Here is a 22,515-nt window from a genome sequence, read left to right as displayed (position 1 = left end):
AGCTGAGATGTGAAAGGTTTGGGGAGTGTAAATAGCAATAACGGGTTTCCTTAGCAATGATAAGCTTCTGCAGGTCACTTTGTTTCTTCTTGGAGGTAAGTATAAATATAAGAGCAGGTCAGAGGGAAATTATCTTAAATCTGTTTATAACCTTTTATAAGTAGCAGTCAAAACTCTTAGGGGTCTGTCAGAATCTGTGTGGGTGAGCCTTTCCCAGAGTGGACCAAGAGAAGAGAAAATCCTGTGTGCAACATGGAACAAGGAGGAGATGTGAGTGGAGGTAGAAGAGCCCTTGGCAGAAGAGAGGATGGAGTGGAAACTGGATGTGCCCCTTACCTTTCAGAGCTCTGCCATCGAGGAAAAGGGCAGGTACCCAAACCCCAAACATCATATTGGATTGAACCCCAGCTCAGGCTTGTAGCTACTATTATACCCTATCTGAGGGTTGAGAAAGATAGCCATGGTGGGTGAAAGCAAGGAGGAATGGGAAGACTTAGAAACAGGACACTAGGGCTGGGGAGATGGCTTAGTGGTGAAGTCATTTGCCTGCAGAGCCTAAGGACCCAGGTTTGATTCCTCAGAACCCACGTTAGCCAGATGCACAAGGGGGCACATGCATCTGGAGTTTGTTTGCAGTGACTGGAGGCCCTGGTGCACCCGTTCTCTTTCTCTCATAAATAAGTAAATAAAAATCAAATATTTTTGGGAAAAACTAAACAGGGTACTAGATGGAATTAGAGGGATGGAGTCCAACCAGCTGAAGCAGCACAAAGGCTGTTTCATATCATGTCTGGCTCAATAGTAAAGAACTGTTCTTAAATCTTGATTCACAGAATTTTTGATATGGCTCTAATATATATATATTGGTTTTTGGAGGTAGGGTCTCACTCTAGCCCAAAAATTTACTATGCTGTTTCAGGCTGGCCTCAAACTCACAGTGATCCTCCTCCCTCTGCCTCCCAGGTGCTGGGATTAAAGGCATATACCACTACACCCGGCTGTAATATTTATTACAATCATCATTTTTAGGGAAGATGACATTAGACTGTAAATAACTGATTTATATGTGATATTTTAAGCAGTCAACCAGGTTATAGGTTAAAGAGTAATTGTAACTCATTTGAACTTTCATGAAAAAGTAAGCCTTGAAGGTGTTTGTCTTACTGTGTAACTTTTTTTTTTTTTTTTGAGAAACTTTGTTTTATGGACAATCATATGTTGGTTCCATTTCCCTCCTCCCTGCCCCCATTCCACTGGGGGCTTACTGTGTCACTTTTAATACTTCAGCACTGTGTTGACTGATTGCAAAGCAGTGCCCTCAAATGAATTCACCCATGAAACATAAAATATAAATGAATAAACACATACATGTATACACACACATATGCATATGCTGAATATGCACAGAGGTTGATACATGGGATGTTGACTGCAGGAGCATACAAGTGAGCATAGAGTTTCTTTGATAGGCTTGCAGTGTGCTGTCATAGTATAGAATATTCTTATACCATTCTGCTGTCCTGACATGTCTGTGTATGGAATATTCTATGTCCTGTAATGGTTGGTTGAAAAGATAAGTCACAGAGTAAGCGCTTTGACTGCTAAGCCATCTCCCCAGCCCTGGAATTTTTTTTTAATGTGCTATCTTCTGTGTATGAGACTCTTGAGTCGGTCCTGGAGGAGAGAATTTGGATCTAGGAGGAGGTGGCAGGTGCGGGGCTGAGGTAGAGTTCAGTGGTAGAGTGCTTGCCTAGTATATACAAGCCCAGAGCAGCAGAAGACAGTGATGGCAAGTCCTACAAGTGTCTGTGTTAGTCAGGGTTCTCTAGAGGAACAAAACCGATAGAATGAATCATATTAAAAAGGAAATTTATTGGATTAGCTTAAGGCAGTCTAACAATAGCAGACTCTAGGGCCAAGAGTCAAGGAACCTGGTCATAAAAGGTCACATAGGTCCTGAAACAATAATGAGTCACTACAATGACTACTCTGATCTTTACATAGGTCATCCTAAACAAAAATCAACAAAGAAAGTTCAAAGTTAAAATACATCATAGGTCAAATGGACCTAATATATGCCTACAGAGTATCCTAACAGAAATGGAATACATATCCTTCTCAGCAGCCTATGCTGTATTTATAGGTGTTATAAAAGTGGAACGGGAGGACTGGAGAGATGACTCAATGATTAAGATACTTTCCCATATATGGCCTGAGTTTGATTCCCTAGTATCCATGTAAAGCCAGATGTACGAAGTGTTGCATGCATTTGGAGTTCGTTTGCGTGGCTGGAGGCTCTGGGGTACCTCTTCTCTCTATCTCTGTGTTCCTCTCTCTCTGTCTTCCCCTCCCGGTGTCATGGAGCATTCCTTTAACCCTGGTACTTGGGAAACTGTGATAGGAGGATTGCTGTGAGTTTGAGGCCAGCCTGAAAATACATAGTGAATTCTGAGTCAGCTTGAGGTAGAGCAAAACCCTACTTAAAAAAATAAAACTAAAAAATTAAAAAATTAAAAGGGCACCATGACAGAGGAGGAAAAAAACAGTAATGGAATACACGTGACATGAGAGCAGAGGGGAGGTGGGGAATCAGCAAGAGGTGAGAAGGAGGGAAAGGGAGGACACTGGAAAAGAAAGATGAATAAGAACAAAATGAAATGACATATATGCAAGAAAATCACATAACAAAAGCCACTACTGTGTATGCTAATATGGTGGTTTGAATACAAATGTGTGTCCCCCATAGACTCAGGGACTTCTGGTTGAGATTGTGCTTGCAACTTTAGTCTCTAGCAGAGCCCTGTTAGGGAAGAGAGTGTTTCTGGGGTTCAGTCTTGAATCCAGCCCTACTGGGTATGTGGAGAGCCAGTTTGAGCTCTGGCTGTTCCTGTTTTCGGGCTGTTTGGTGATCTTTCTGCTGTGCATCTGTGGAAGTGAGGAAATAACTACAAGAGCTAACTTGTAACAATAATGGGTGCTGGGTGTGGCAGATCACATCTATCGTCCCTGTACTTGAGAGACCCAGTCAGGAAGGTTACAAATTTGAGGCCACCCTGGACTTACATATAAGTTCCAGACTAGCTTGGGATACATAGTAAGACTCTGACAAAAACAAACAACCCCAAAACTCAGAGGACTAACCCTGCTGGACATCAGTCTTCCTATAAAGATGGAGTGGTTGAAGCAGTATGATATTGGCAAGCACAGATGAATTTATTAATCAGAGAAGTTAACTTTTAACATTCTATGCATGTTTGAAATGTTAGTCTGCAGCTCACAGATGTCTACAATTATGTGTTAAGTTTTATGGGGAGAGAGAGAGAATTGGTACGTCAGGGCCTTTAGCCACTGCAGTCAAACTCCAGATGTGTGCGCCACCTTGTGCATATGTGTGACCTTGTGCGCTTGTGTCATCTTGTAGGTCTGGCTTACTTGGAATTAGAGATTCTAACATGGATCCTTAGGCTTAACAGGCAAGTGCCTTAACCACTAAGAGCCATGTCTCCAGCCCATGTTAAATTTTTAATGTTTAAGGAGATGGAAATCCTAACTACCGTGGACAATAAGCACTCTTACTCACTTAGCCATTGGCCTGGTCTCTCTGTCTAATTCTTGCTGTAAATTTTCTCTAAAATATGAATTCTTAAAAATACAAAAGTAAGCTGGGCATGGTGGTGCACCTTTAACCCCATCACTCAGGAGGCAGAAGTAGGAAGATCACTGTGAGTTCAAGGCCACCTGAGATTACATACTGAATTCCAGGTTAGCCTGGGCTTGTGTGAGACCCTACTTCAAAAAACAACAAAACAAAACAAAACAAAACAAAACAAAACAAAAAAAAAAAAAAAAAAAAAAAAACCACAGTTCTTCTGATCATGTGCTATATTTTCAGTTCAGAAAGTCTTGTTAACAGTTTGGGCAGACTAACCTGCCTACTTATTTCTGAATACCAAAGAGTGACCAAGGTTACCTTTTGTCACTGAAATCCATTGTTCTAGCATTTCCTTTTATAATTTTCTATCCTTTCATTAGCTTTTACCTGAATGCACCTCCCCAGTCCTACATTCTCATTCCCCAAATTTATTCAATACTGACCTGGATGGTAGAAAACAGGGAACCAGGAAGGTTGTTTAATCATCACTGCTGCTCTTCTCTTGCCTACTTGTACTTCCAATAAAAACATGCACATTCTAGCCAGGCATGGTGGTGGCACACACCTTTAATCCCAGCACTTGGGAGGCAGAGGTAGGAGGATCACTGTGAGTTTGAGACCACCCTGAGATGAAATAATAAATTCCAGGTCAGCCTGGGCTAGAGTGAGACCCTACCTTGAAAAAACAAAAAACATGCACATTCATTCGCACACACACATGTCCACACAAACACACTTGAGGAAGGTTTATAATCCCATAGTGGTAACTTGAAGGTATTGCTTCAGCTCTTGTCTGTGTCCTTCTGTGGAATTTGTGGTGTGTAACTTATTTTTTGTGCCCTATAGGGAAAACCACATATACATCTGCATCACTTGACTATTCTTTGTGTATATTTTGTGTTCACAGAGATAACATTGCATTATCAGACTTTGCAGAATCCTCTCAGTCAAATGGCAGCAGTTGGTAAGTTGATTTTTTTTTTGTCATGTAAGTGAAAAACCATTTTGGAGTAGTCACAGCTCATTAGCATCTGTAGGCAAAGTTTTCTGATATAGGAGTAAACATAAAATGATAAACCACCTTTTTTAGTCTGTTGTGAGCTTTAGGGACTTGTGACCAAAATCTTTGAACTATCAAAATGCCTGTGTGTACCACTCACAGTGAGCCAAGAGGTGAGACTGCTGTTTGGAAAGTGAGGCGGGAAAAGTGGGCAGCAGAGGAGCCCTCAGAAGAAAGGAAAGAGCTGACCCTCTGGGTCAGTGCTGCATGCTCTAAACATTGCCACATGTGAAGCTGATGCCCCACATCCAAACCCTCCACCATACTGGATGAACTCCAGCTTCTTACCTGCCATTACTTGACCCTACATGACTAACAGGAAAGACAACCATGATGGGTAAAGGTGAAGAGGGAATGGAGAAATGTGGGAAGCCGAAAATTAGGTTGGTTAAGAGGGATGAGTTCCTGTAAAAAAAAAAAATAAGTTTAAATTAAGATATATCCAACCATGAGTTAGATTTCGAAATAAAGAAATGTGCATCAGTCTTGATGCATTCAAGTTTCTTTTGCAGGTTAGAATTTCATCTCTACTCTCATTTCTAGGGACAAAAGGATCTACTTCCCTTAAAATAACTAAGTTAAAGTCAATTTTTGGCAGGTTAAACTAATGTATAAATTATAGATCATTACTTTGAATGAAAAAGTAATTTTATGAATTCACCTGATATTTGATTATGTATAATTTAACTCTTTAGCTCCAACACAAAGGAACAGATATCACCAACCAATGATGAAGCCACCATTGAAACATCAAATACATATATATCAAGGTACCCAGAGATTAAATACGGGTTTCATGAAAATATTTCTAAAGTGTGACAATGTCAGCTTCTGAGGGATCTACTTGGATAAATCAGCCTGTCAGAAAAAAAAGACTTCTTCCTGTGTTAGTGATGCGAGTTTAGAATTCTGACCTCTCAGGTAGTGGTCAGACTGCCGGTGTGTGAGACCACGTTGTATGAGCTCACAGTGGCTGCTGTAACAAAGCAGCATAAGAAGAAAGCTTAATGACAGTGGTTTATGTCACAGTCCTGGCAGAAATCTGATACAATGTGCCTGCAGAAGTTGGCTTTTTGTTTGTTTGTCTGGTTGGTTGGGTTTTCTTTTTTTTTTCTTTCTTTTTTTACTTTTTTTTTTTTTTTTTTTTTCCTAAGTAGGGTCTCACTCTAGCCCAGGCTGACCGGGAATTCACTATGGAATCTCATGGTGGCCTTAAACTAATGGCGATCCTTCTACCTCTGTCTCCCAAGAGCTGGGATTAAAGACGTGCACTACCATGCCCCAGCTTTGTTTTAAGACATTTTTAATTTCCCTTTGGATTTGTCAGTCTTTTGGCTATTCAGGAGAATATTCACTTATTTACATGTATTTGTACAGTTTTTAAACTTTCTCTTGTTTATTATACTTTCACTCCATTGTGGAGTGAAATACATACTATTATTTCTATTTACAATTTTTTTCTTTTTTTTTCCTTGAAGTATGGTCTCACTCTCACCCAGACTGACCTGAATTCACTATGTAGTCTAAGTTTTACCTCAAATTCACAGCGATCCTCCTGCCTCTGTATCCTGAGTCTTGAGATTAAAGACATGTGCCAGAATGCATGGCTAAGATTTTAAATTTTTGTTGAGATTTGTTTTATGAGTTAATACATAGTCTACACCAGAGAATGAATGTTCCTTATGCTAATGAGAAATATATGAATTCTGAAGCTCATCAATGAAATACTTGTTAAATCCATTTGGTTTCATTTTGTGCCTTTTTTGTTGGTGGTGAGGGAAGGGATCTGGAGGTTAATTAAAAAGGAGTATTGATATCCCTAAACACTATTGTATTAGAGTCTACCTCTCCCTTTAAGTCTAAGAATGTTTGCTTTACATAGTTGAGTGTTGAAGCACTTGGTGGATATATATTTACAATCATTATTTTCTTTTGAATTGATAGTTTTAAAAATAATTTATTTATTTATTCATGAGAGAGAGAGAGAGAGAATGGGTGTGCAAGTGCCTCCAGCCACTGCAAACAAAAATATATGTGCCACCTTGTGCATCTGGCTTCATAGGTACTGGGTAATCAAACCCAGGTCCTCAGGTTTTGCAGGCAAGTACCTTAACCATGGAGCAATCTCTCCAGCCCTGAATTCTATTTAAAAAGTTTTTTTTGTTTGTTTTTTGTTTTTCGAGGCATTGTCTCACTCTAGCCTAGGCTGACCTGGAATTCACTATGTAGTCTCAGGGTGGCCTCAAATTCATGGTGATCCTCCTACCTCTCTGCCTCCCAAGTTCTAGGATTAAAGGTGTGAGCCACCATGCCTGGCTTTCTATCAAACTTCTAAGGAGGATCTCATTCCAAAGCATCTCAAACTGTTCTAGAAGAGGAAAGCAAGAAATACTACTCAGCTCATTCTATAAAGCTAGTATTACACTAATACCAAAACCAGATAAAAATAGAAAAATAAAACTATAAACCAATTTTTCTGATGAACATCAATGCAATTATTCTCAACAATAGATTTTTTAAACAGAATTCAAAAACACATTAAGATTATACATCATGACCAATTTGGACTCATCCCAGGTATGCAAGGTTGGTTCAACATACACAAACCAAGAAGTATGATTCACCGTATCAGTCGGGGTTTAAGGAAAGCAATCATGTGATCATCTGTATACATAGAGAAAAGGCATGTGGTAAAGTGCAATAAGCCTTCATGATAAAAGTTCTAGGGAAACTAAGAATAGATAGGGTACACCTCAGAGTAATAGTAGGACATGATCTTTGCTCAGCGCTCTGCTTACAGCATCCTAGGCTGTCTCTAAAACTTCCTTATTCTTCCTATAGTTCAGTTCCAAAGCTCCTACAAACTACATGATCAGGTTATTGTAGCAGCAGTCCTGTCCTGTGTACCAATTTTCTGTGTTGCTTTTTCTTGTCACTGTGACGAAATACCTGACAGGGTTGATTTTGGCTCAGAGTCTGAAAGTAAAACCCATCATGGCTGGAGAAAGTGGCTGTAGTTCTGTAGGTGTGTGAGGTGGCTGGTCACCTTGCATCATACTCAGGAAGTAGACACATGACGCTGATGCTCCACTTATTCTCTTTTTGAATCAGGCTGGGACCAGCCCATGGGGTGCTGCTACCCACATTCAGGGTGGGTGTTCCTGTCTGGGTCAAACTTTGCTCAAAGTGCCCTCACAGAAATACCCACAGATCTTTTGTCTAGTTGAATCAAAATATGGTCAAGTTGGCAATCAAGATGAACCATTATACATGTGAAATTTTAAAAAATATTTTAAACTATGTATTTATTTATTTGAGAGAGAGAAAGAGGCAGATAGGTGAGAGAAAGAGAGGGGAAGATAGAGATAATGGGTGCACTGGGGCCTCCAACCGCTGCACACGAACTCCAGACACTTGCACAACCATGTGCATCTCACGTACATGGGTTCCAGGGAGCTGAACCTCAGTTCTTAGGCTTCACAGGCAAGTGCCTTAACCATTAAGCAATCTCTCCAGTGCCCACATATGAGGTTTTAATGATGAACAACTTTATAAGTTGAAGATAATTATAACTAATTTGATACAAGAAGTTACATGGTACCTTTTATTGTTTTGCAGTGTTCCTTCTGAAGTCCAAATACACCCCTCAAGTGGACTCACCAGTGTAAAGTAAGTAAACATATATGTGAACAAATGCATATGTGTATGTGCACTGTACATGCACACATATATAATTATATACACACAACATGTAAATACATTGAAATACAAGATGTTCAGTGCATGAATATCCATGTGAACACAGACTTTCCTCAGTCCACTATAAGATGTAAGTGAATTAATACATGATAGTCCACATGTGTGTGTGTGTATGTTATATCTATATGTATATACCAGGAGACACTTATAAGTATTCACAGCCTATAGAGACAGAGATTTATGGTGTTTATGGTCATTTACAAGGGAATTCAGAGACCCTTCCATACTCTAATGTTCTGTCATGGTAAGCTTATATATATAACATTTTTTGTGGTGTAGAAATGGTACAAAGAAGAAATAACAGTTATTTAATTAGGATAAAAGCACCTGACCAGAAGCAGCTTATGGGAAGAGAGGCTTTATTTCCCGATTGTAGCTTTTAAAATACTTTTTTATGTGTGAGGAAAAATGGGGGGGGGGAGAAAATGGGCACTCCAGGGCCTCCAGGCACTGCAAACAAACTCCATGTGCGTGTGAGCCACTGTCTTTGCATCTGGCTTTATATGGGCACTGGGGAGTCAAACCAGGGTTGATAGGCCTTACAGGCAAGTACTTTAACTACTGAGCCATCTGTCTAGCCCTGCACTGCAAACAAGCTCCAGGTGAACTCCAGGTGCATGCACCACTTTGTGTATCTGGCATTACTTGAGTATTGGGAAATTAACCAGAGTTGTTAGGCAAACATCTTAGCTGCTGAGCCATCTCTCTAGCCCCAGCTTTCAGTTATAAGGGGAAATTTCTATTATGGCATGGAAAGAATAGCAGAGTAGACAGCTGCGATAACACATCTCCACAGTAGCAGGGAGGAAGTAGAAAGAATGAACTAGCCATCACTGGGAAGTGGGACTGGATGACAAAAACCCAAGACTCACCTCAAGCGATACACCTCTTCCAGCAAGGCTCCACAGCCAAAAGGCACTACCAGCTAGGGATTAAGGATGAGAATTAGTCACGAATACATGAAGCTTTGGGGGACATTTCATATTTAGACCACCATCTTCTTATTCTAAATCTTCACCCTTGGTTACTAGCAACCAAAACCTTTAAAAAAAAATTAGATTATCAATGTATGACTCAGTACTATAACTTGTCAAGGTAGAGAGGTGCCCATTTAGAAGTAACAATGAGGTAACAGTGGGCAGGGAGCAGAGAGCAGCCCTTGGCAGAAAAGAAGGGAATTAATAAATCCTAGATATATTTTTCGTTGTCTAGAACTCTACCAACATGTGAGGCTAGTGCCACAAACCAACAGCTACCACTACTTTGATTGAAGCCTCTGCCTTGGATTTGTAGTTAATGACCCTATCTGAGGGACACAGGAAGACAACCATGGTTAGTGAAGATGCAGAGATGGTGGGTGTGCCTTAGAATCAGAACTGTGTGTACCAAGACAGATAGATACTGTGGTGGTTTGAATCAGAAATCCCCTCAAAAATGGTTTATTTTTTCCCCAGCTGAGAGCAGCATGGGAAGTGGGGCCTGGCTGGAAGAGGTGTGTTGTTGGCGGTGGAGCTTGAGGTTTATTACCCCATAACTCACCAGCATTAGTCAGCTCACTCTCCTGCTGCTGTTTCCCACCTGCTGTGGCAGAAGTGATGTCCAGCCTCTGCTCATGCCAGGCTCTTCTCTGCTATCATGAAGCCCCACCCTCAAGAATTTAAGCCATACATAGGTAATGCACATGCCCTGTGGCTCAGCAGTTCCACTTTTAGGAACATGTGCAGTCCTCAAACAGAATAAGGCATAAGGGTGTGTTTCTTTGCAGTTATCAAAAAATACCAGAGGGAGAAGGCTACATGCAGACCAGTAGGCTTGAGTCTCCCATTTCCATGTTCTGAGGGACAGGCCCACATGTGAGTGCCTTTTTGGAGGTGCATTTGTTGAGGGCAGAGCTTATTGTGCCCCCTCATGTGGGAAATTTTGTTCATATTCGAAAGCTGCTTGCATATGGGTTACTCTACTTTTGGTTTTATAATTATTTTTTGATTTAAAAAACACAAAAATATGGAAACTAACCCATTGGGAAAAAAGTAAAGATATATTTTTCATTTTTATATCTTTTAATAAAGTGATTTTCTCTATACAAAGCTAGCAAATGAACAGAATGAATAAAGTATGTGTGGGCATTTATTGAAAAAAAAAAATAGAATGTAAGCCAAATAAAAAACCTCTTCCTGTCAGCTACTTTTGGTCAGGTGCCTTTATCCCAACACACAAAGTTGACTATGTCAGGTGCCTAAGGATTAAAGTTGATTCTTGCTCAATGCAATTCCTATAAAGTGCCAGTGACATTCTTCACCAAAGTAGAAAAGACAAACCCCCAGTCCATATGGAGGTACTAAAGATCCCACAGAGCCAAATAAAGTCTAAGCAAGAGAGCAGACGTAGAGGGGTCACAGTATCTGATGTCAAGATACAAGGCCCCTGCGCGCGGCTAATGTAGAGCAGCACACAGTGCCATGAATAGACTTTGAGGCCAGGGAACAGAGCAGAGATCTCAGAGATAGACCCACCTGGCTACAGCCACACTAGTTCTCGTAAGGGGAGAGAGAGACCCTGGGAAATGGTGCTGGGCAAGGTGGATGTGTGTGTGCGCAAGATTGAACTAGATACCTGCCTCTTTCCCTATACTAAAAGCAGCTCAAAATGTATCAGAGACTTAATGCAAGACTGGAAATTCTAAAACTACCAGAAGAAACCATAAGGAAAACATTTCAATATAGTGGCAGAAGCAAGGATTATCTGGATAAGATTTGAAAAACACAGAAAAAAAAGCAAAAATTGATAAACATTGCATTAAAAAAAAACAAAAAACTAGCTGGCATGGTAGCACACACCTTTATTCCCAGCATGCTGGAGGCTTAGGTCAGAGGATCACTGTGAGTTTGAGACCAGCCTGGGACTATAGAGTGAGTTCCAGGTCATCCTGGTCCCGAGTGAGACCCTACCTTGAAAAAACAACAACAACAAAAACATAAAAACAAAAAGCAAAATATTTTTCCAGCCAAGCAAATAGAGGAAAGAAACAGTATATAGACTAGAAAAAATATTTGCCAGCTGTTTTTCTGATGAGATTTATTATTAGAATATATAAAGAACTTAATAAGAAAAAATAAGGGGCTGGAGAGATGGCTTAGCGGTTAAGCACTTGTCTGTGAAGCCTAAGGACCCCAGTTCGAGGCTCGGCTCCCCAGGTCCCACGTTAGCCAGATGCAGAAGGGGGCGCACGCGTCTGGAGTTCGTTTGCAGAGGCTGGAAGCCCTGGCGCGCCCATTCTCTCTCTCTCTCCCTCTATCTGTCTTTCTCTCTGTGTCTGTCACTCTCAAATAAATAAATTTAAAAATATATATAAAAAAAAAAGAAAAAATAAGCAATCAGTTTAAAAATTGCCATCATTTTCCCGGCCATCATGGAGCATCCCATCAAGCCTGTAAGCCAAAATAAATCCTTTCTCCCACAAGCTGCTTGTTTGTGTGTTTCTGCCAGCAATGCGAAGCTCATTGCACCAGAAGGGGTTTACTCTAGCTTATAGATCTTGGGGGCAGGGGTATGATCCATCTATGGCCACAGAACCTTCCTCCCACTTAGAAATCCAAGCAGAGGGAAAAACCACCACCAGTCAGCAAGCTCCAGAGGCAGCAGCACAAAACAGGCCGCAAGCAGCACATCCCGAGCGCAGATCTCTCCTCATGCCTCTGAGCTGGAATTCAGACCCATCCCCAGGGACACCTTTGGGCCGGACTCTTGGATTCACCCCTCACCCCCTCCAGTGACACCTCCTCCAGCCAGGCTGCTGGAGATCCAAGTCACAAGTTTAATAAAACACCCAAGTCTTTAGGGGACATACATTCAAACTACCACAAATGGTCTCTGGATTTTCCAATTCTGCCCCTTCAGTTAGGTTGGTCATAACTCAATTTCCCTTTGGATTTGTCAGTCTTTTGGCTAGTCAGGAGAATATTCATTTATTTGCATGTTTTTGTACAATTTTAAAACTTTCTCTTGTTTATTATACTTTCACTGCATTGTGGAGTGAAATACATACTATTATTTATACTTACAAATTTTTTCTTTTTTTTTTTTTTCTTGAAGTATTGTCTCACTCTCACCCAGACTGACCTGGAATTCATTATGTAGTCTAAGTTTGACCTCAAACTCACAGCGATCCTCCTACCTCTGTATCCTGAGTATTGAGATTAAAGACATGTGCCAGCATGCGTGGCTAAGATTTTAAAATTTTGTTGAGATTTGTTTTATGAGTTAATACATAGTCTATACCAGAGAATGAATGTTCCTTATGCTAATGAGAAGAATGTGAACTCTGAAGCTCTTCAATGAAATACTTGTTAAATCCTTTTGGTTTCATTTTGTGCCTTTTTTTTTGTTACTTTTATTTATTTGAGAGTGACAGACAGAGTGAGAAAGAGGCAGAGAGAGAGAGAAAGAGAATGGGTGCGCCAGGGCTTCAGCCCTGCAAACAAACTCCAGACGCGTGCGCCCCCTTGTGCATCTGGCTAACGTGGGACCTGGGGAATTGAGCCTCGAACCGTGGTCCTTTGGCTTCACAGGCAAGCGCTTAACCGCTAAGCCATCTCTCCAGCCCTTGTGCCTTTTTTTTGTTGGTGGTGAGGGAAGGGATCTGGAGGTTAATTAAAAAGGAGTATTGATATCCCTAAACATTATTGTATTAGAGTCTACCTCTCCCTTTGAGTCTAAGAATGTTTGATTTACATAGTTGAGTGTTGAAGCACTTGGTGGATATATATTTACAATCATTATTTCCTTTTGAATTGATAGTTTTAAAAATATTTTATTTATTTATTCATGAGAGAGAGAGAGAATGGGTTGCCAGTGCCTCCAGCCACTGCAAACAAAGATATATGTGCCACCTTATGCATATGGCTTCATAGGTACTGGGTAATCAAACCCAGGTCCTCAGGTTTTGCAGGCAAGTACCTTAAGCATGGAGCAATCTCTCCAGCCCTGAATTCTATTAAAAAAGTTTTTTTTGTTTGTTTTTTGTTTTTCGAGGCATTGTCTCACTCTAGCCTAGGCTGACCTGGAATTCACTATGTAGTCTCAGGGTGGCCTCAAACTCAAGGTGATCCTCCTACCTCTCTGCCTCCTGAGTACTGGGATTAAAGGTGTGAGCCATCATGCCCGACTTTCTATCAAACTTTTAAGGAGGATCTCATTCCAAAGCATCTCAAACTGTTCTAGAAGAGGAAAGCTCATTCTATAAAGCTGGTATTACACTAATACCCAAACCAGATAAAAATAGAAAAATAACTATAAACCAATTTTTTGATGAACATCAATGCAATTATTCTCAGCAATAGATTTTTTAAACAGAATTCAAAAACACATTAAGATTATACATCATGACCAATTTGGACTCATCCCAGGTATGCAAGGTTGGTTCAACATACACAAACCAAGAAGTATGATTCACCGTATCAGTCGGGGTTTAAGGAAAGCAATCATGTGATCATCTGTATACATAGAGAAAAGGCATGTGGTAAAGTGCAATAAGCCTTCATGATAAAAGTTCTAGGGAAACTAAGAATAGATAGGGTACACCTCAGAGTAATAGTAGGACATGATCTTTGCTCAGCGCTCTGCTTACAGCATTCTAGGCTGTCTCTAAAACTTCCTTATTCTTCCTATAGTCCAGTTCCAAAGCTCCTACAATATACACGATCAGGTTATTGTAGCAGCAGTCCTGTCCTGTGTACCAATTTTCTGTGTTGCTTTTTCTTGTCACTGTGACGAAATACCTGACAGGGTTGATTTTGGCTCAGAGTCTGAAAGTAAAACTCATCATGGCTGGAGAAAGTGGCTGTAGTTCTGTAGGTGTGTGAGGTGGCTGGTCACCTTGCATCATACTCAGGAAGTAGACACATGACGCTGATGCTCCACTTATTCTCTTTTTGAATCAGGCTGGGACCAGCCCATGGGGTGCTGCTACCCACATTCAGGGTGGGTGTTCCTGTCTGGGTCAAACTTTGCTCAAAGTGCCCTCACAGAAATACCCACAGATCTTTTGTCTAGTTGAATCAAAATATGGTCAAGTTGGCAATCAAGATGAACCATTATACATGTGAAATTTTAAAAAATATTTTAAACTATGTATTTATTTATTTGAGAGAGAGAAAGAGGCAGATAGGTGAGAGAAAGGGGAAGATAGAGATAATGGGTGCACTGGGGCCTCCAACCGCTGCACACAAACTCCAGACACTTGCACAACCACGTGCATCTCACGTACGTGGGTTCTAGGGAGTTGAACCTCAGTTCTTAGGCTTCACAGGCAAGTGCCTTAACCATTAAGCAATCTCTCCAGTGCCCACATATGAAGTTTTAATGATGAGCAACTTTATAAGTTGAAGATAATTATAACTAATTTGATCCAAGAAGTTACATGGTACCTTTTATTGCTTTTTCAGTGTCCCATCTGAAGTCCAAATACTCCCCTCAAGTGGACTCACCAGTGTAAAGTAAGTAAAGATATTAGTGAACAAACTCATATGTGTATGTGCAATGTGCATGCACACATATATAATTATATACACACAACATGTAAACACATTGAAATATAAGATCTTCACTGCAGGAATATCCATGTGAACATAGACTTTCCTCAGTCCACTATAAGATGTAAGTGAATTAATACATGATTGTCCACATGTGTGTGTGTGTATGTTATATCTATATGTATATACCAGGAGACACTTATACGTATGCACAGCCTATAGAGACAGAGATTTATGGTGTTTATGGTCATTTACAAGGGAATTCAGAGCCCCTTCTGCACTCTAATGTTCTATCATGGTGAGCTTATGTATGTAACATTTTTTTGTAGTTTAAATATGGTACAAAGAGAAATAACAGTTATTTTCTTTTAATTAGGATAAAAGCACCTGACCAGAAGCAGCTTATGGGAAGAGAGGCTTTATTTCCAGATTGTAGCTTTTAAAATTTTTTTTTTATGTGTAAGGAAAGATGGGGAGGGAGAGAAAATGGGCACTCCAGGGCTTCCAGGCACTGCAAACAAACTCCAGGTGCGTGTGTGCCACTGTCTTTGCATCTGGCTTTATGTGGACACTGGGGAGTCAAACCAGGGTTGATAGGCCTTACAGGCAAGTACTTTAACTACTGAGCCATCTGTCTAGCCCTGCACTGCAAACAAGCTCCAGGTGAACTCCAGGTGCATGCACCACTTTGTGTATCTGGCATTACTTGAGTATTGGGAAATTTAACCTGAGTTGTTAGGCAAGCATCTTAGCTGCTGAGCCATCTCTCTAGCCCCAGCTTGCAGTTATAAAGGGAAATTTCTATTATGGCATGGAAAGAATAGCAGAGTAGACAGCTGCGATAACACATCTCCACAGTAGCAGGGAGGAAGTAGAAAGAATGAACTAGCCATCACTGGGAAGTGGGACTGGATGATAAAAACCCAAGACTCACCTCAAGCGATACACCTCTTCCAGCAAGGCTCCACAGCCGAAAGGCTCTACCAGCTAGGGATTAAGGATGAGAATTAGTCACGAATACATGAAGCTTTGGGGGACATTTCATATTCAGACCACCATCTTCTTATTCTAAATCTTCACCCTTGGTTACTAGCAACCAAAACCTTTAAAAAAAATTAGATTATCAATGTATGACTCAGTACTATAACATGTCAAGGTAGAGAGGTGCCCATTTAGAAGTAACAATGAGGTAACAGTGGGCAGAGAGCAGCCCTTGGCAGAAAAGAAGGGAATTAATAAATCCTAGATATATTTTTCGCTGTCTAGAACTCTACCAACATGTGAGGCTAGTGCCACAAACCAACAGCTACCACTACTTTGATTGAAGCCTCTGCCTTGGATTTATAGTTAATTACCCTATCTGAGGGACACAGGAAGACAACCATGGTTAGTGAAGATGCAGAGATGGTAGGTGTGCCTTAGAATCAGAACTGTGTGTACCAAGACAGATAGGTACTGTGGTGGTTTGAATCAGAAATCCCCTCAAAAATGGTTTATTTTTTCCCCAGCTGAGGGCAGCATGGGAAGTGGAGACTTGCTGGAAGAGGTGTGTTGTTGGCAGTGGACCTTGAGGTTTATTACCCCATAACTCACCAGCATTAGTCAGCTCACTCTCCTGCTGCTGTTTCCCACCTGCTGTGGCAGAAGTGATGTCCAGCCTCTGCTCATGCCAGGCTCTTCTCTGCCATCATGAAGCCCCACCCTCAAGATTTGTAAGCTAAATAAAAAACCTCTTCCTATCAGCTACTTTTGGTCAGGTGCCTTTATCCCAGCCCACAAAGTTGACTATGTCAGGTGCCTAAGGATTAAAGTTGATTCTTGCCCAATGCAATTCCTATAAAGTACCAGTGACATTCTTCACCAGAGTAGAAAAGACAAACCCCCAGTCCATATGGAGGTACTAAAGATCCCACAGAGCCAAAGAAAGTCTAAGCAAGAGAGCAGACGTAGAGGGGTCACAGTATCTGATGTCAAGATACAAGGCCCCTGCGCGCGGCTAATGTAGAGCAGCACACACTGCCATGAATAGACTCTGAGGCCAGGGAACAGAGCAGAGATCTCAGAGATAGACCCACCTGGCTACAGCCACACTAGTTCTCGTAAGGGGAGAGAGAGACCCTGGGAAATGGTGGTGGGCAAGGTGGATGTGCGTGTGCGCAAGATTGAACTAGATACCTGCCTCTTTCCCTATACTAAAAGCAGCTCAAAATGTATCAGAGACTTAATGCAAGACTGGAAACTCTAAAACTACCAGAAGAAACCATAAGGAAAACATTTCAATATAGTGGCAGAAGCAAGGATTATCTGGATAAGATTTGAAAAACACAGAAAAAAAAGCAAAAACTGATAAACATTGCATTAAAAAAAAAAAAACTAGCCTGGCATGGTAGCACACACCTTTATTCCCAGCATGCTTGAGGCTGAGGTAAGAGGATCACTGTGAGTTTGAGACTTGCATGGGAATATGCCGCGGACTGACTCTCGGGGAGATCAGGACCGAGGGAGAACAAGGGCAAAGGCTCAAGGAGAACTCGGGATTCGGCGAGGAAATGACAGACAGACACACTCAAGTTGAATATGCTGCTGCAATTTACTGAAGGTTTTATACAGATTGAACAGGGAAACTTAGCAAGCCAACAAGTGATCTCAGAAATCATTAATCTAAACAGTCTTAAGTATTGTTCTATTGTAAGCATACATGTAATATTTATCAGGCAGGAATGTACCCATTTTTTAAGAAGGACGTCTTGTATCATTGACCACAGCTTTACATGAATAGAAGCTTGGGGTAAGGGGTGTAAGATGAACAATAGGTTATTTATTTTTTATAAACCGAGCAGAGAGCCATCTCTTTTCACTTATAAGATTATTTATATAATCCTCATATTCATTATAAAAGTGTTTCTATCCAAAAGACCACCAATATTTTAAGGCTGGTTTAATGTTTTCCAGGAATTCTTTTCTTTCTTGTCTAGAGTATAAGTACCAAGGCTTACGTGTCCTTGCTAAGCATTTCATAAATGGAAGAGAATGCCATAGCCTCCTTATTCCTTCATAATTTATTCATCTATTACCGAATTTATCATATCCTCCCTCATAGGGGAGTGGAACTAAGTAGATTCCAGCTCTAGGAGTCCACCATCTGCCCTTGATCAAGTACTGAACATACCCCCCAGGAAGTTTCCTGGTGGGAAAGCCTAAGTTTTACAACTCCTTATCTGTAGAACTGTCATGTTTCTTATGAACACTACCGATCAACATTTTTACTTTCATATTCTCAGGCTCAGTATCGTTCTCAAACATCATAAGCTGTTTTTACTTTACACCATCTAAAAACTGTTCTAGAGTTAATTTTTTATTCCTAGTAGAGTTATACATTCTCTCCATTGCCCTAATCATAGGAGGGGCGTATTCAATGCTTAGATTGTTACTTTGATTGTGTGTATGATTAATAGTAAGCGTAGCGTAGAAACTAGCTGTTCTTTGACAAACAACTAGAAGGGAGCAGGAAAGAAACAGAGCGCAGAACACAGCTCATTGGCACCGGCAATTAGGTCGTCGTGACTTCATGGGCAGCAGGAACCTTTACAGTAACTGACTGCCAAGGGGTCACCGGGGGCATCCCTCCGAGGAGTGCTGGCCCTCTGTCCTCAGCTCTCTTCCAGTGCAGATGCATTTCTGCTTGCTACACAGGCGAGGTTGCCGTGGACGTAGCAGGAATATAAAGTGAGTTCCAGGTCATCCTGTTCCCGAGTGAGACCCTACCTTGAAAAAACAACAACAACAGAAACATAAAAACAAAAAGCAAAATATTTTTCCAGCCAAGAAAATAGAGGAAAGAAACAGTATATAGACTAGAAAAAATATTTGCCAACTGTTTTTCTGAAGAGATTTATTATTAGAATATATAAAGAACTTAATAAGAAAAAATAAGCAATCAGTTTAAAAATTACCATCATTTTCCCAGCCATCATGGAGCATCCCATCAAGCCTGTAAGCCAAAATAAATCCTTTTTCCCACAAGCTGCTTGTTTGTGTGTTTCTGCCAGCAATGCGAACCTCACTGCACCAGAAGGGGTTTACTCTAGCTTATAGATCTGGGGGGCAGGGGGATGTTCCATCTATGGCCGCAGAACCTTCCTCCCACTTAGAAATCCAAGCAGAGGGAAAAACCACCACCAGTCAGCAAGCTCCAGAGGCAGCAGCACAAAACAGGCCGCAAGCAGCACGTCCCGAGCGCAGATCTCTCCTCATGCCTCTGAGCTGGAATTCAGACCCATCCCCAGGGACACCTTTGGGCCGGACTCTTGGATTCACCCCTCACCCCCTCCAGTGACACCTCCTCCAGCCAGGCTGCTGAGATCCAAGTCACAAGTTTAATAAAACACCCAAGTCTTTAGGGGACATACATTCAAACTACCACAAATGGTCTCTGGATTTTCCAATTCTGCCCCTTCAGTTAGGCTGGTCATAACTCAAGCACACATCCTGTCCCAAGCTACCAGTTCTCCTTGGTAGCCATTGCCGTCCTGGTAGGTTCAAAACATCTCTAGGTGTGTACTGCAAAGCACAGTCTTATCTTTACAGCTCCATACAATAACCTCATTCATTCTCTAATACAGGGTTTATTTCCAACCTTCCCATTCCACATCTCAGTAGCAGCTTCTGGAACCATGTTGCACATCCAGTGACCCTTTCCCCTGAATTTTCATGATTCTTTTTTTTTGTTTTTGTTTTTGTTTTTCGAGGTAGGGTCTCACTCTAACCCAGGCTGACCTGGAATTAACTCTGTCATCTCAGGGTGGCCTTGAACTCACGGTGATCCTCCTACCTCTGCCTCCCGAGTGCTGGGATTAAAGGCGTGCACCACCACGCCCGGCTTTGTCATGATTCTTATACCAATACCAGGTGAGAAACAGCACAACCAAATTTGTTAATCTGGAGAGGAAATAAACCTTGACCTTCAAAGTTCTTCTAAGTCACCTCCTTGTAAAAGAATTTGCACTCCTATTCATTCGGCCTTTCCTGGGTGAACTTCACCTTCACGCATCTTTTCCATTATCGCAATGCAAAACAGTTGGCCACTTTTTAAAAAGAAAAATTTATAAAGTTTTTATTTTGAGAGTGAGAGAATGGGCGTGCCATGACTTCAGCCTGTGGTAAATGAACTCCAGACACGTGCAGCCCCTTGTGGCCCATGTGTGACATTGCATGCTTGCATTACAGTGCACCTGGAAATTTGACCATTTTAAGTTTTTACCTTTGAAGGCAAGCATCTTAACTGTTAAGCCATCTCTCCAGCTCTGGACGACTCTTTTTAGTTTTTCAAGGTAGGGTTTCACTCTAGCCAAAATTGGCCTGTAGTCTCACAGCGATCCTCCTGCCTCTGCCTCCCAGGTGCTGGGATTAAAGGTGTACACCACCACACACAGTTTATGGACCACTCTTAATGGTGGAAATCTGTTTAATAATTCCAGCTTCAAAAACATAAAACCAGTCTCTGTGCCAGTAACTTTAAACTTGCTTAAATTTTTGAAATAAACATACCTTCCCCCAAGCACACCAATCCATTACTTTTAAATTCATCAAACTCTGAGCATGAACATAAGAGTGGAGCCAGCCTTATGCCAGTGTCCCAGTTTCAACAAGGTTTTCTACTTTCCCTTTGAAAGTTCACAAGCCAGGTCTTCACAGTCCACAGTTCTCTCTGCATTTAGCATTTTCAAAGTCTCATCAGGATATTCCATAAAATCTGGCTTTCCACACTGCAAGGCTTCCTCAGTATCAAGTACCAAGTCCTTCCCCATTTCTTTAGCACACAAGTTCCAAAAGACCAAAATCCACATGATAAGATTCATCATAGAAATGACCCCACTCTTGGTACCAATTTACTGTTGCAGTCAGCTCCTTGTTGTTGGACAAACACCTAACCAAAAGCAGCTTATGGGAGGAAAGGGGTTTATTTCAGGCTTACAAATTCCAGGGGAACACCATGAATGGCAGAAGAAACTTGCTTGCTTTCATAGATCCAAGCAGAGACACCAGCAAACAGGTAGCTAACACCAAAAAGCATGGAATTGCCAGAGCTCAAATTGCTTGCCACACACCTTAGGGCTGGACTTCAAGATCCACCCCAGTGACATACCTCTCCCCCTACTGGCGACTCAAGCTTCAAGCCTGAGTCTATGGGACCCCACAGTTAAACCACTACAGGAGATATGCTCAATGTATGTTTTTTTCAAGCCTGTGCAGAAACATGAGCGTGGTACCCACTAATATGTGAAGTTAATTTGTGTTAATAAAGATCAACACAAAAATATAACTTTGAAATTAATTCAACTATGAAATGCTGTTGAAAACTGGGATTAAGTTCAGTAGCAAAGAACTGTACTTAAATCTTGTGCCATTAATTCTTTTGATATGTTTTAACTATAATATATATATATATATATATATATATATATATATATATATATATATATATATATGTGGGCTAGGGAGATGGTTCAGTGGTTATAAGGCTCTTGCATGTAAAACCTGGTGGCTAGTGTTCACCCTAGTACCCATGCAAAGCCACATGCATAAAGTGGTGCATTTGTCTGAGGTTCTTTTGCAGTGGCAAGAGGCCCTAGCACATCCATAGTTTCTCTCCTTCTCCATGGTTCTCTCCCTCTCCCTCTTACTCTTTCCCTCCCTTCTTCTCTTTCCTCACAAATAAATAAAAGTTATATTTTAAAAATCTATGTGGGTTAGTGGAGGGGAGAAATATTGTCATAGTACATTAGAAGTCAGAGGACACCCTAAGAGTGTCCATTCTTTCCTTTAGGTCTTTTGTTTTGTTTTGTCTGAGTGTATATCCACCATTCTGGCTAGCCTGTCAGCTTCTAGATTTGCCTGGCTCCACCTCCCATTGCCGTAGGTTTTAGAGAATTGAAGTTGGGCTGGCAGGCTCATGCTGTTTGAGGGATCTTCCCAGCCTCTCTTTGCTTTTTTGTTTGTTTGTTTGTTTTGTTTTGTTTTGTTTTTTGAGGTAAGGTCTCACTCTAGCTCAAGCTGACCTGGAATTCACTATGTAGTCTCAGGGTGGCCACTAGCTCACAGTGATCCTCCTACCTCTTCTTTCCAAGTGCTAGGATTAAAAGCATGTGCCACCATGCCTGGCTCTCCTTGCATTTTTTAATTCACAAACTTATACAAATTAAAGAATGGATGTACACAATAGGAGGAAAAGACCATGACATCAAAATAAAAGAGAGACTGATTGAGAGGGGAAGGGGATATGATGAAAAGTGACGTTTCAAAGGGGAAAGTGGGGAGAGGGAATTACCATGGGTTATTGTCTACAGTTATGAAAGTTGCCAATAAAAAATAATTTTAAAAAAGAATAGATGTAGCTAACTTGAACCCAAAATCAAATTTAAAAATCATACAGTGTCTGACTATATATTTGAAAATCTTTTAGCCTTGTTTCATCTCGAGTGACAACTGGAACCGTGGGATCAAGCGTCAGTGAA

General features: G+C 41.0%; 1 protein-coding gene across 1 annotated transcript in view; it reads left to right on the top strand.

Moving 5' to 3' along the window:
* The first annotated feature begins 307 nt into the window (after window positions 1-307).
* The window catches only part of LOC101596132 (phosphatidylinositol 3,4,5-trisphosphate 3-phosphatase TPTE2-like), a 73,734-nt gene continuing 51,526 nt past the window's right edge, over window positions 308-22,515 (top strand). The window contains exons 1-2 of the mRNA XM_045155535.1: window positions 308-369; window positions 4,560-4,616. Of these exons, the coding sequence (XP_045011470.1) occupies window positions 308-369; window positions 4,560-4,616 (119 nt within the window). The remainder of the gene's footprint in view (window positions 370-4,559; window positions 4,617-22,515) is intronic.

This window comes from Jaculus jaculus, chromosome 7 (assembly GCF_020740685.1).
Source record: "Jaculus jaculus isolate mJacJac1 chromosome 7, mJacJac1.mat.Y.cur, whole genome shotgun sequence".
NCBI classification, from domain to species: Eukaryota; Metazoa; Chordata; class Mammalia; order Rodentia; family Dipodidae; genus Jaculus; species Jaculus jaculus.
Note: the sequence above shows the minus strand (reverse complement) of the source record. Positions and strands in the feature narration are given on the sequence as shown.